The following is a 13,888-nucleotide window of genomic DNA, read 5'->3' on the forward strand; positions in this document are numbered from 1 at the left end:
TCTCTTCAGTGGATCATATGATTGAGTGTAGTCTGGCCCAGGAGTGGGAAGGTGAACGGAAAGGCTCTGGAGCAACGAACCGCCCTTGCTGTCTCTGCCTGGCCGGTTCCCCTCTTTTCACTGGGATTCTTTGCCTCTAACCCTGTTACGGGGCTGAGTCACTGGCTTGCTGGGGCTCTCTCGTGCCGTCCCTGGGGGGGTGCTTCACCTGGGTGGGTTGATTCACTGTTGTGGTCGGCCTGTCCGGGTCCCCCCTTTGGGTTGTACCGTGTCGGAGATCTTTGTGGGCTATACTCGGCCTTGTCTCAGGATGGTAAGTTGGTGGTTGAAGATTTCCCTCTAGTGGTGTGGGGGCTGTGCTTTGGCAAAGTGGGTGGGGTTATATCCTTCCTGTTTGGCCCTGTCCGGGGGTGTCCTCGGATGGGGCCACAGTGTCTCCTGACCCCTCCTGTCTCAGCCTCCAGTATTTATGCTGCAGTAGTTTATGTGTCGGGGGCTGGGGTCAGTTTGTTTATCTGGAGTACTTCTCCTGTCCTATTCAGGTGTCCTGTGTGAATCTAAGTGTGCGTTCTCTAATTCTCTCCTTCTCTCTTTCTTTCTCTCTCTCGGAGGACCTGAGCCCTAGGACCATGCCCCAGGACTACCTGACATGATGACTCCTTGCTGTCCCCAGTCCACCTGGCCATGCTGCTGCTCCAGTTTCAACTGGCCTGGGCCCTAGGACCATGTCTCAGGACTACCTGACATGAGGACTCCTTGCTGTCCCCAGTCCACCTGGCCATGCTCCTGCTCCAGTTTCAACTGTTCTGCCTTACTATTATTCAACCATGCTGGTCATTTATGAACATTTGAACATCTTGGCCACGTTCTGTTATAATCTCCACCCGGCACAGCCAGAAGAGGACTGGCCACCCCACATATGCTCTCTCTAATTCTCTCTTTCTTTCTTTCTCTCTCTCGGAGGACCTGAGCCCTAGGACCGTGCCCCAGGACTACCTGACATGATGGCTCCTTGCTGTCCCAAGTCCACCTGACTGTGCTGCTGCTCCAGTTTCAACTGTTCTGCCTTATTATTATTTGACCATGCTGGTCATTTATGAACATTTGAACATCTTGGTCATGTTCTGTTATAATCTCTACCCGGCACAGCCAGAAGAGGACTGGCCACCCCACATAGCCCGGTTCCTCTCTAGGTTTCTTCCTAGGTTTTGGCCTTTCTAGGGAGTTTTTCCTAGCCACCGTGCTTTTACACCTGCATTGTTTGCTGTTTGGGGTTTTAGGCTGGGTTTCTGTACAGCACTTTGAGATATCAGCTGATGTACGAAGGGCTATATAAATAAATTTGATTTGATTTGATTTGATTTAGACACTGGAGTTAGGGAGAATCACTGGGCTAAAGCAATAGACACTGGAGTTAGGGAGAATCACTGGGCTAAAGCAATAGACACTGGAGTTAGGGAGAATCACTGGGCTAAAGCAATAGACACTGGAGTTGAATCAAGATTCCTCCAATCCGAAGCCTGTGCCGGATGTTATAATGTCTTATGTAGTTGTTATAAAGGCTTTATGAATGCATATGCAACAATTTGCACATTTGCTTATTGCAAGGATTGCCTCCCAAGCCTAAGACAGATGTTATATCATAACGCCTTATGTCGAAGAACAACTTATAAATGCATAATGTAGGCTACGTAGTGTTACCCAATATATTGTACAATAATTGTGTTTTTTCTCAAAGCTATGCCTACACAACGTCCACAACACCAACACCATTTTAATTATTTATTAGACGCTCTTATGAAGAACAACTTACTTTTAGTTCATTCATCTTCAGATAGCTAGGTGGACCAGTCATAGTCAGTACATTCATCTCCAGATAGCTAGGTGGACCAGTCATAGTCAGTACATTCATCTCCAGATAGCTAGGTGGGCCAGTCATAGTCAGTACATTCATCTTCAGATAGCTAGATAGCTGGACCAGTCATAGTCAGTACATTCATCTTCAGATAGCTAGGTGGACCAGTCATAGTCAGTACATTCATCTCCAGATAGCTAGGTGGACCAGTCATAGTCAGTACATTCATCTCCAGATAGCTAGGTGGACCAGTCATAGTCAGTACATTCATCTCCAGATAGCTAGGTGGACCAGTCATAGTCAGTACATTCATCTTCAGATAGCTAGGTGGACCAGTCATAGTCAGTACATTCATCTCCAGATAGCTAGGTGGGACAACCACATATCACAGTCATAGTACATTCATCTCCAGATAGCTAGGTGGACCAGTCATAGTCAGTACGTTCATCTTCAGATAGCTAGGTGGGCCAGTCATAGTCAGTACATTCATCTTCAGATAGCTAGGTGGACCAGTCATAGTCAGTACATTCATCTTCAGATAACTAGGTGGACCAGTCATAGTCAGTACATTCATCTCCAGATAGCTAGGTAGGACAACCACATATCACAGTCATAGTACATTCATCTCCAGATAGCTAGGTGGACCAGTCATAGTCAGTACACTCATCTTCAGATAGCTAGGTTGACCAGTCATAGTCAGTACACTCATCTTCAGATAGCTAGGTTGACCAGTCATAGTCAGTACATTTTATGGAGGTGGGACTAGTCCTGCTTTTTCATGGAGGTGTTAGACCAGTGGCTTCTTTCTTGCTGAGCGGCCTTTTAGGTTATGTCGATATAGGACTTTTTAAAAACTGTGGATATAGATACTGTTGTACCTGTTATCTCCAGCATCTTCACAGTGTCCTTTGCTGTTGTTCTGGGATTGATTTGCACTTTTCTCACTAAAGTACGTTCATCTCTAGGAGACAGAACGTGTCTCCTTCCTGAGCGGCATGACGGCTGCGTGTTCCCATGGTGTTTATACTTGCGTACTATTGTTTGGACAGATGAACGTGGTACCTTCAGGCATTTGGAAATTGCTCCCAAGGATGAACCAGACTTGTGGAGGTCTACAATTTTTTTTCTGTGGTCTTGGCTGATTTCTTTTGATTTTCCCATAATGTCAGGCAAAGAGGCACTGAGTTTGAAGGTAGGCCTTGAAATACATCCACAGGTACACCTCCAATTGACTCAAATGATGTCAATTAGCCTAACAGAAGCTTCTAAAGCCATGACATAATTTTGTTGTTTAAAGCTGTTTAAAGGCAGTCAACTTAGTGTATGTAAACTTCTGACCCACTGGAATTGTGATTCAGTGATTTTTAAGTGAAATAATCTGTCTGGAAACAATTGTTGGAAAAATTACTTTTGTCATGCACAAGTAATGTCATGCATTCTAAAATCAATCAAATTGTTTTTTTCCTCATCAATCTACACACAATACCCCATAATGACATCACAATACCCCATAATGACATCACAATACCCCATAATGACAAAGAAAACACAGGTTTTTAGAAATGTTTGCAAATATCACATTTACGTATTCAGAACCTCAGTACTTTGTTGAAGCACCCTTGGCAGCGATGACGCTATAAGCTTGGCACACCTGTAGTTGGGGAGTTTCTCCCATTCTTCTCTACAAATCCTCTTAAGCTCTGTCAGGTTGGATGGGGAGCATCGCTGTCTTGGCTGTGTGCTTAGGGTCAATGTCCTGTTGGAAGGTGAACTGTCGCCCCAAGGTCCTGAGTGCTCTGGAGAAGGTTTTCATTAAGGATCTCTCTGTCTCTCTCTACTTTGATCTTTCGGTTGATCCTGACTAGTCTCCCAGTCCCTGCCGCTGAAAAACATCCCCACAGTATGATGCTGCCACCACTATGCTTCACCGTAGGGATGGTGCCAGGTTGCCTCCAGACGTGACACTTGGCCTTCAGGCCAAAGAGTTCAATCTTGGTTTCACCAGACCAGAGAATCTTGTTTCTCATGGTCTGAGAGGTCTTTAGTTGCCTTTTGGCAAACTCAAAGTGGGCTGTCATGTGCCTTCTATCATAAATGCCTAATTGGTGGAGTGCTGCAGAGATTGTTGTCCTTCTGCAAGGTTCTCCCATCTCCAAAGAGAAACTCTGAAGCGCTGTCAGAGTGACCATCGGGTTCTTGGTCACCTCCCTGACCAAGGCCCATCTCCTCCGATTGCTCAGTTTTGCAGGGCGGCCAGCTCTAGGAAGAGTCTTCGCGGTTCCAAACTAATTCCATTGAAGAACGATGGAGGCCACTGTTTTTTTGGGGACCTTCAATGATGCAGACATTTTATGCCTCCTTTCCCCAGATCTGTGCCTCGACACAATCCTGTCTCAGAGCTCTTCAGACAATTCCTTCCACCTCATGGCTTGGTTTTTGCTCTGACATGCACTGTCAACTGTGGTACCTTACATAGACAGATGTGTGCCTTTCCAAATCATGTCCAATCAATTGAATTTATCACAGGTAGACTCCAATCTAGTTGTAGAAACATCTCAAGGATGATCAATGGAAACCGTATGCACCTGAGCTCAGTTTCGAGTCCCATAGCAAAGGGTCTGAATATAAGGCATTTCTGTTTTTGACTTTTAATACATTAACTAAATTATCTAAAAACCTGTTTTCACCTTGTCATCATGGGGTATTGTGATGTCATTATGGGGTATTGTGATGTCATCATGGGGTATTGTGATGTCATCATGGGGTATTGTGATGTCATCATGGGGTATTGTGATGTCATCATGGGGTATTGTGATGTCATTATGGGGTATTGTGATGTCATCATGGGGTATTGTGATGTCATCATGGGGTATTGTGATGTCATCATGGGGTATTGTGATGTCATTATGGGGTATTGTGATGTCATCATGAGGTATTATTTGTAGATTGATGACAAATTTGTTTTATTTAATCCATTTTAGAATAAGGCTTTAATGTAGCAACATGTGGAAGAAGTCAAGGGGCTGAATACTAGGTCTGAGTCCCTAATGGCACCCTATTCCCTATATAGTGCACTACTTTGGACCAGAGCCCTATGGAACCCTATTCCCTATATAGTGCACTACTTTGGACCAGAGCCCTATGGAACCCTATTCCCTATATAGTGCACTACTTTGGACCAGAGCCCTATGGAACCCTATTCCCTATGTGGTGCACTACTTCGGACCAGAGCCCTATCAGAAATAGTGTGCTATTTGGGACGTCTCATAACTGCAGCAATTTCTGAGATTGGACTGCAATCACAATGCTGTGGCAAAGCATAGGGATAACGGTGTCACAGACTAGAGAATCCGGATATAAGGTTTCTGCTTGCAGCATGGTGAAGTAGAGGAGAAAACCATGGGATGGACCCTGGTCACAGATAGTGACTATTACGGGAATAGGGTGCCATTTGGGACACAGCCCTATTTCTGTCCTCAAAGTGGGAACTCTATCAATGCATTTATTCATTTATTCAGAGTAAATTGGTCCATTTTACTTAACACTATGGTGAGAGTATCATCGGGGGGGGGGGGAGAAAATACATACCATTCCAAAAGGTGAAAATAACTGGGAGAAAATGACTTCTTGCCATTAGTCTACATATGGTTTCAAATAATATAATTGTGTGTCTGAAACTAGATCCAATGTCTTCTCTTTAGAGAATTGTAACACTAAGTGGTGAAATCTATCCATGCCTTTAGTGGACTGCTGTGAACACAGGAAGCTGCTGAGGGGAGGACGGCTCAAAATAACGGCCAGAACTGAGCCAATGGAACGACATCAAACACCTGGAAACCATGGAAACCATGTGTTTGATGTACTTGATACCGTTCCACCTATTCCGCTCCAGACATTACCACGAACCAGTCCTCTTCCAGTGAATCTGCCACCAACCTCCTGTGGTTCTTAGTGGTTGCACACATTAAAACACTAACCTTACAGGGTTAGGCTCAATTACAGAGAAATTGTAAGAGGATGGAGTCATTCCACCTCAGACAGCACAACAAAGTGGATTTCGAAACCCACCAGCTCAGAATGTTCTGAAATCGTTTCTGCAATGAGAAACAGATACGAATTCCTGAAACATTTTGTTGAAATATAATTTGATCACTGAGAAGGTAAGCTAATTGATTGGATTCAAATTGGCCATGTCAATTTATAGGATTCATACAGTATTCCATAAATGTAGTACCAAACATCCTAACAAGATGTGAGAATGGCTTTCTGAAATGAAATGGAATGTAGTAGTAGGAATGTAGATGTAGTAGTTAAATAGGCTCTGTCCAGAAACAACCCCTAGCCCCTTTCCCCGTGTAGAGCTCTGAGAGGATTGGACAGGGATACGTCCAGACTAGAGGGTAGGAGATCTGAGAGGATTGGACAGGGACACGTCCAGACCAGTGGGTAGGATATCTGAGAGGATTGGACAGGGACACGTCCAGACCAGTGGGTAGGATATCTGAGAGGACTGGACAGGGACACGTCCAGACCAGGGGGTAGGAGATCTGAGAGGATTGGACAGGGACACGTCCAGACTAGAGGGTAGGAGATCTGAGAGGATTGGACAGGGACACATCCAGACTAGAGGGTAGGAGATCTGAGAGGATTGGACAGGGACCACAGGGTTAGATCACCTGTGTGAACTCCAGATAAACACAAAGGGTCCCAGTGACTCACCGGGGTCAAAGGCCTCTACATTGCGGTTGAGGAGGCTGATGTCCATGCGTCCCAGGTGGACGATATTGAACAGGGCCGTGATGACCAGCCGCCACACCCCCAGGACCACACCAATCAGAACATTGACCGGGAACAACAGGTAGGTCAGCAGGAAGAGACTACCCCTAGGAGAGAAACACAGAGTCAACAATCTAACCTATCTACACCTGGCACCAATAACAAACTAATGTCTACCCTGTCTACACCTGGAACCAATAACAAACTAATGTCTACCCTGTCTACACCTGGCACCAATAACAAACTAATGTCTACCCTGTCTACACCTGGCACCAATAACAAACTAATGTCTACCCTGTCTACACCTGGCACCAATAACAAACTAATGTCTACCCTGTCTACACCTGGCACCAATAACAAACTAATGTCTACCCTGTCTACACCTGGCACCAATAACAAACTAATGTCTACCCTGTCTACACCTGGCACCAATAACAAACTAATGTCTACCCTGTCTACACCTGGCACCAATAACAAACTAATGTCTACCCTGTCTACACCTGGAACCAATAACAAACTAATGTCTACCCTGTCTACACCTGGCACCAATAACAAACTAATGTCTACCCTGTCTACACCTGGCACCAATAACAAACTAATGTCTACCCTGTCTACACCTGGCACCAATAACAAACTAATGTCTACACCTGGCACCAATAACAAACTAATGTCTACCCTGTCTACACCTGGCACCAATAACAAACTAATGTCTACACCTGGCACCAATAACAAACTAATGTCTACACCTGGCACCAATAACAAACTAATGTCTACCCTGTCTACACCTGGCACCAATAACAAACTAATGTCTACCCTGTCTACACCTGGCACCAATAACAAACTAATGTCTACCCCAATAACAAACTGTCTACCCTTCTGGCACCAAAACTAACAAACTAATGTCTACCCTGTCTAATAACAAACTAATGTCCTGGCACCAATAACAAACTAATGTCTATGTCTACCAATAACAAACTAATGTCTACACCTGGCACCAATAACAAACTAATGTCTACCCTGTCTACACCTGGCACCAATAACAAACTAATGTCTACCCTGTCTACCTGGCACCAATAACAAACTAATGTCTACCCAAACTAATGTCTACCTCTACACCTGGCACCAATAACAAACTAATGTCTAATGTCTACCCTGTCTACACCTGGCACCAATAACAAACTAATGTCCCTGTCTACACCTGGCACCAATAACAAACTAATGTCTACCCTGGCACCAATAACAAACTAATGTCTACCCTGTCTACACCTGGCACCAATAACAAACTAATGTCTACCCTGTCTACACCTGGCACCAATAACAAACTAATGTCTACCCTGTCTACACCTGGCAATAACAAACTAATAACAAACTAATGTCTACCCTGTCTACACCTGGCACCACCAATAACAAACTAATGTCTACCCTGTCTACACCTGGCACCAATAACAAACTAATGTCTACCCTGTCTACACCTGGCACAATAACAAACTAATGTCTACCCTGTCTAACACCTGGCACCAATAACAAACTAATGTCTACCCTGTCTACACCTGGCACCAATAACAAACTAATGTCTACCCTGTCTACACCTGGCACCAATAACAAACTAATGTCTACCCTGTCTACACCTGGCACCAATAACAATGTCTACTAATGTCTACCCTGTCTACACCTGGCACCAATAACAAACTAATGTCTACCCTGTCTACACCTGGCACCAATAACAAACTAATGTCTACCCTGTAACAAACTAATGTCTACCCTGTCTACACCTGGCACCAATAACAAACTAATGTCTACCCTGTCTACACCTGGCACCAATAACAAACTAATGTCTACCCTGTCTACACCTGGCACCAATAACAAACTAATGTCTACCCTGTCTACACCTGGCACCAATAACAAACTAATGTCTACCCTGTCTACCTGTCTACACCTGGCACCTGGTCTACCACCTGGCACCAATAACAAACTAATGTCTACCCTGTCTACACCTGGCACCAATAACAAACTAATGTCTACCCTGTCTACACCTGGCACCAATAACAAACTAATGTCTACCCTGTCTACACCTGGCACCAATAACAAACTAATGTCTACCCTGTCTACACCTGGCACCAATAACAAACTAATGTCTACCCTGTCTACACCTGGCACCAATAACAAACTAATGTCTACCCTGTCTACACCTGGCACCAATAACAAACTAATGTCTACCCCCTGTCTACACCTGGCACCAATAACAAACTAATGTCTACACCTGGCTAACAAACTAATGTCTACCTGGCACCAATAACAAACTAATGTCTACCCTGTCTACACCTGGCACCAATAACAAACTAATGTCTACCCTGTCTACACCTGGCACCAATAACAAACTAATGTCTACCCTGTCTACACCTGGCACCAATAACAAACTAATGTCTACCCTGTCTACACCTGGCACCAATAACAAACTAATGTCTACCCTGTCTACACCTGGCACCAATAACAAACTAATGTCTACACCTGGCACCAATAACAAACTAATGTCTACCCTGTCTACACCTGGCACCAATAACAAACTAATGTCTACCCTGTCAAACTAATGTCTACCCTGTCTACACCTGGCACCAATAACAAACTAATGTCTAATGGCACCAATAACAAACTAATGTCTACACCTGGCACCAATAACAAACTAATGTCTACCCTGTCTACACCTGGCACCAATAACAAACTAATGTCTACCCTGGCTAACAAACTGTCTACCCTGCACCAATAACAAACTAATGTCTACCCTGTCTACACCTGGCACCAATGGCATAACAAACTAATGTCTACCCTGTCTACCTAACAAACTAATGTCTACCCTGTCTACACCTGGCCAATAACAAACTAATAACAAAACAAACTAATGTCTACCCTGTCTACACCTGGCACCAATAACAAACTAATGTCTACCCTGTCTACACCTGGCACCAATAACAAACTAATGTCTACCCTGTCTACACCTGGCACCAATAACAAACTAATGTCTACCCTGTCTACACCTGGCACCAATAACAAACTAATGTCTACCCTGTCTACACCTGGAACCAATAACAAACTAATGTCTACCCTGTCTACACCTGGCACCAATAACAAACTAATGTCTACCCTGTCACCAATAACAAACTAATGTCTACACCTGGCACCAATAACAAACTAATGTCTACCCTGTCTACACCTGGCACCAATAACAAACTAATGTCTACACCTGGCACCAATAACAAACTAATGTCTACCCTGTCTACACCTGGCACCAATAACAAACTAATGTCTACCCTGTCTACACCTGGCACCAATAACAAACTAATGTCTACACCTGGCACCAATAAGAAACTAATGTCTACACCTGGCACCAATAAGAAACTAATGTCTACACCTGGCACCAATAAGAAACTAATGTCTAGCCTGGCACCAATAAGAAACTAATGTCTACACCTGGCACCAATAAGAAACTAATGTCTACACCTGGCACCAATAACAAACTAATGTCTACACCTGGCACCAATAAGAAACTAATGTCTAACCTGGCACCAATAAGAAACTAATGTCTACACCTGGCACCAATAACAAACTAATGTCTACCCTGTCTACACCTGGAACCAATAACAAACTAATGTCTACACCTGGCACCAATAAGAAACTAATGTCTACACCTGGCACCAATAAGAAACTAATGTCTACACCTGGCACCAATAACAAACTAATGTCTACCCTGTCTACACCTGGAACCAATAACAAACTAATGTCTACACCTGGCACCAATAAGAAACTAATGTCTTGCCTGGCACCAATAAGAAACTAATGTCTACACCTGGCACCAATAACAAACTAATGTCTACCCTGTCTACACCTGGAACCAATAACAAACTAATGTCTACACCTGGCACCAATAACAAACTAATGTCTACCCTGTCTACACCTGGCACCAATAAGAAAATAATGTCTTGCCTGGCACCAATAAGAAATTAATGTCTACACCTGGCACCAATAACAAACTAATGTCTTGCCTGTCTACACCTGGCACCAATAAGAAACTAATGTCTACCCTGTCTACACCTGGCACCAATAAGAAACTGATGTCTACCCTGTCTACACCTGGCACCAATAAGAAACTAATGTCTACACCTGACACCAATAAGAAAAACAAACTAATGTCTACACCTGGCACCAATAACAAACTAATGTCTTGCCTGTCTACACCTGGCACCAATAAGAAACTGGCATAACAAACTAATGTCTACCCTGTCTACACCTGGCACCAAAACTAATGTCTAAGAAACTAATGTCTACCCTGTCTACACCTGGAACCAATAACAAACTAATGTCTACACCTGGAACCAATAACAAACTAATGTCTACACCTGGAACCAATAAGAAACTAATGTCTACCCTGTCTACACCTGGCACCAATAAGAAACTAATGTCTACACCTGGAACCAATAACAAACTAATGTCTACACCTGGCACCAATAAGAAACTAATGTCTACCCTGTCTACACCTGGCACCAATAAGAAACTAATGTCTACCCTGTCTACACCTGGAACCAATAACAAACTAATGTCTACACCTGGAACCAATAAGAAACTAATGTCTACACCTGGAACCAATAAGAAACTAATGTCTACTACACCTGGAACCAATAAGAAACTAATGTCTACACCTGGAACCAATAACAAACTAATGTCTACACCTGGAACCAATAAGAAACTAATGTCTACACCTGGCACCAATAACAAACTAATGTCTACACCTGGAACCAATAACAAACTAATGTCTACACCTGGCACCAATAAGAAACTAATGTTTACACCTGGAACCAATAACAAACTAATGTCTACACCTGGCACCAATAAGAAACTAATGTTTACACCTGGAACCAATAACAAACTAATGTCTACACCTGGCACCAATAAGAAACTAATGTCTACACCTGGCACCAATAACAAACTAATGTCTACACCTGGCACCAATAACAAACTAATGTCCATCTGAACATGATGATCACATTTAACTGATAGGCCTCGCAAGCAACGAAACATTCATGTAAGTTCAGGAGATCAGGGTAACTGTCAGTTATTTGAGAGAACGTACAATTTATCTACCTACGATACATCCTAGAACTAGAATGAGAGACCAGAGTCATACCTAACAACACAGTCAATCTATAGAACACACGAGTGTACATACCTGTTGTGGAGGTCCCGTGTCCCTGCAGACTTCTTAATGAAGCAGAACCTGGTGGTGACATGTTGGACCACTACAACTGAGAACAGCATCAACCAGAACGGCCTGAAGAGAGGAAATGAATGGGATACATTATATTTGAAAGGTAACCACATTATAACCCACACATAACCCATACATAACACACACATAACCCATGCATAATCTATACATTATCCATACATAATCTATACATTATTCATACATAATCCATACATAATCCACTCATAACCCATGCATAATCTATACATAATCCATACATAATCCTACATTATCCATATATAATCCATACATCTATACATTTTCCATGCATAACCCATACATAACCTATACATTGCCCATACATTACAAATACCCCTCCTGTCTCAGCCTCCAGTATTTATGCTGCAGTAGTTTATGTGTCGGGGGGCTAGGGTCAGTTTGTTTATCTGGAGTACTTCTCCTGTCCTATTCGGTGTCCTGTGTAAATCTAAGTGTGCGTTCTCTAATTATCTCCTCTCTTTCTTTCTCTCTCTCGGAGGACCTGAGCCCTAGGACCATGCCCCAGGACTACCTGACATGATGACTCCTTGCTGTCCCCAGTCCACCTGGCCATGCTGCTGCTCCAGTTTCAACTGGCCTGGGCCCTAGGACCATGTCCCAGGACTGCCTGACATGAGGACTCCTTGCTGTCCCCAGTCCACCTGGCCATGCTCCTGCTCCAGTTTCAACTGTTCTGCCTTACTATTATTCAACCATGCTGGTCATTTATGAACATTTGAACATCTTGGCCACGTTCTGTTATAATCTCTACCCAGCACAGCCAGAAGAGGACTGGCCACCCCACATAGCCCGGTTCCTCTCTAGGTTTCTTCCTAGGTTTTGGCCTTTCTAGGGAGTTTTTCCTAGCCACCGTGCTTTTACACCTGCATTGTTTGCTGTTTGGGGTTTTAGGCTGGGTTTCTGTACAGCACTTTGAGATATCAGCTGATGTACGAAGGGCTATATAAATAAATTTGATTTGATTTGAAATACATTATCCATGCATAATCATCACATTATCCATACATTATCCACACATAATACACACATTATCAATACATAATCAATACATTATCCATTCATAATCCAAACATAATCCATACATATCCATACATAGCCCATACATAACCTATACATAATCCACACATAACCCACACATAACCCATACATAATCCATACATAATCTATACATAACCCATACATAACCCATACATAATCCATACATAACCCACACATAACCCATACATAACCCATACATTATCCATACATTATCCATACGTAATCCTACATAATCCATACATAACCCATGCATAACCCATGCATAATCTATACATTATCCATACATAATCCTACATAATCCATACATAATCCATACATAACCCCTGCTTAACCCATACATAATCTATACAGTATCCATACATAATCCTACATAATTCATACATAATCCATACATAACCCATGCATAACACATGCATAATCTATACATTATCCATACATAAAACTACATAATCCATACATAATCCATACATAACCCATACATAACCCATACATAATCTATATATTATCCATGCATAACCCACACATAACCCATGCATAATCTATACATTATCCATACATAACCCATACATAACCTATACATAACCCATACATAACCCACACATAACCCACACATAACCCACACATAACCCACACATAACCCATACATAATCCGAACATAAACCATACATAATCCATAGATTACCCATACATTATCCATACATAACCCGTGCATAAATAATACATGATCCATACATAATCATACATTATCCATATATAATCCATACATATTCTATACATTATCCATACATAACCCATACATACCCCATACATTACCCATACAATATCCACACATAACCTATGCGTAACCCATGCATAACCTATACATTATCCTACAGAATCCATACATTATTCATACATAGCCCATACATTACCCACATATAACC

The 13,888-nt window shown here is 42.8% G+C and overlaps 1 protein-coding gene across 1 annotated transcript in view; it reads right to left on the reverse strand.

Moving 5' to 3' along the window:
• Positions 1-13,888, reverse strand: part of stra6 (signaling receptor and transporter of retinol STRA6) — a 163,848-nt gene that overhangs the window by 69,243 nt on the left and 80,717 nt on the right. The window contains 2 exon segments of the mRNA XM_046352065.1: positions 6,575-6,738; positions 11,850-11,951. Of these exon segments, the coding sequence (XP_046208021.1) occupies positions 6,575-6,738; positions 11,850-11,951 (266 nt within the window).

Source organism: Oncorhynchus gorbuscha, linkage group LG06 (genome assembly GCF_021184085.1).
Source record: "Oncorhynchus gorbuscha isolate QuinsamMale2020 ecotype Even-year linkage group LG06, OgorEven_v1.0, whole genome shotgun sequence".
Lineage (NCBI taxonomy): Eukaryota > Metazoa > Chordata > Actinopteri > Salmoniformes > Salmonidae > Oncorhynchus > Oncorhynchus gorbuscha.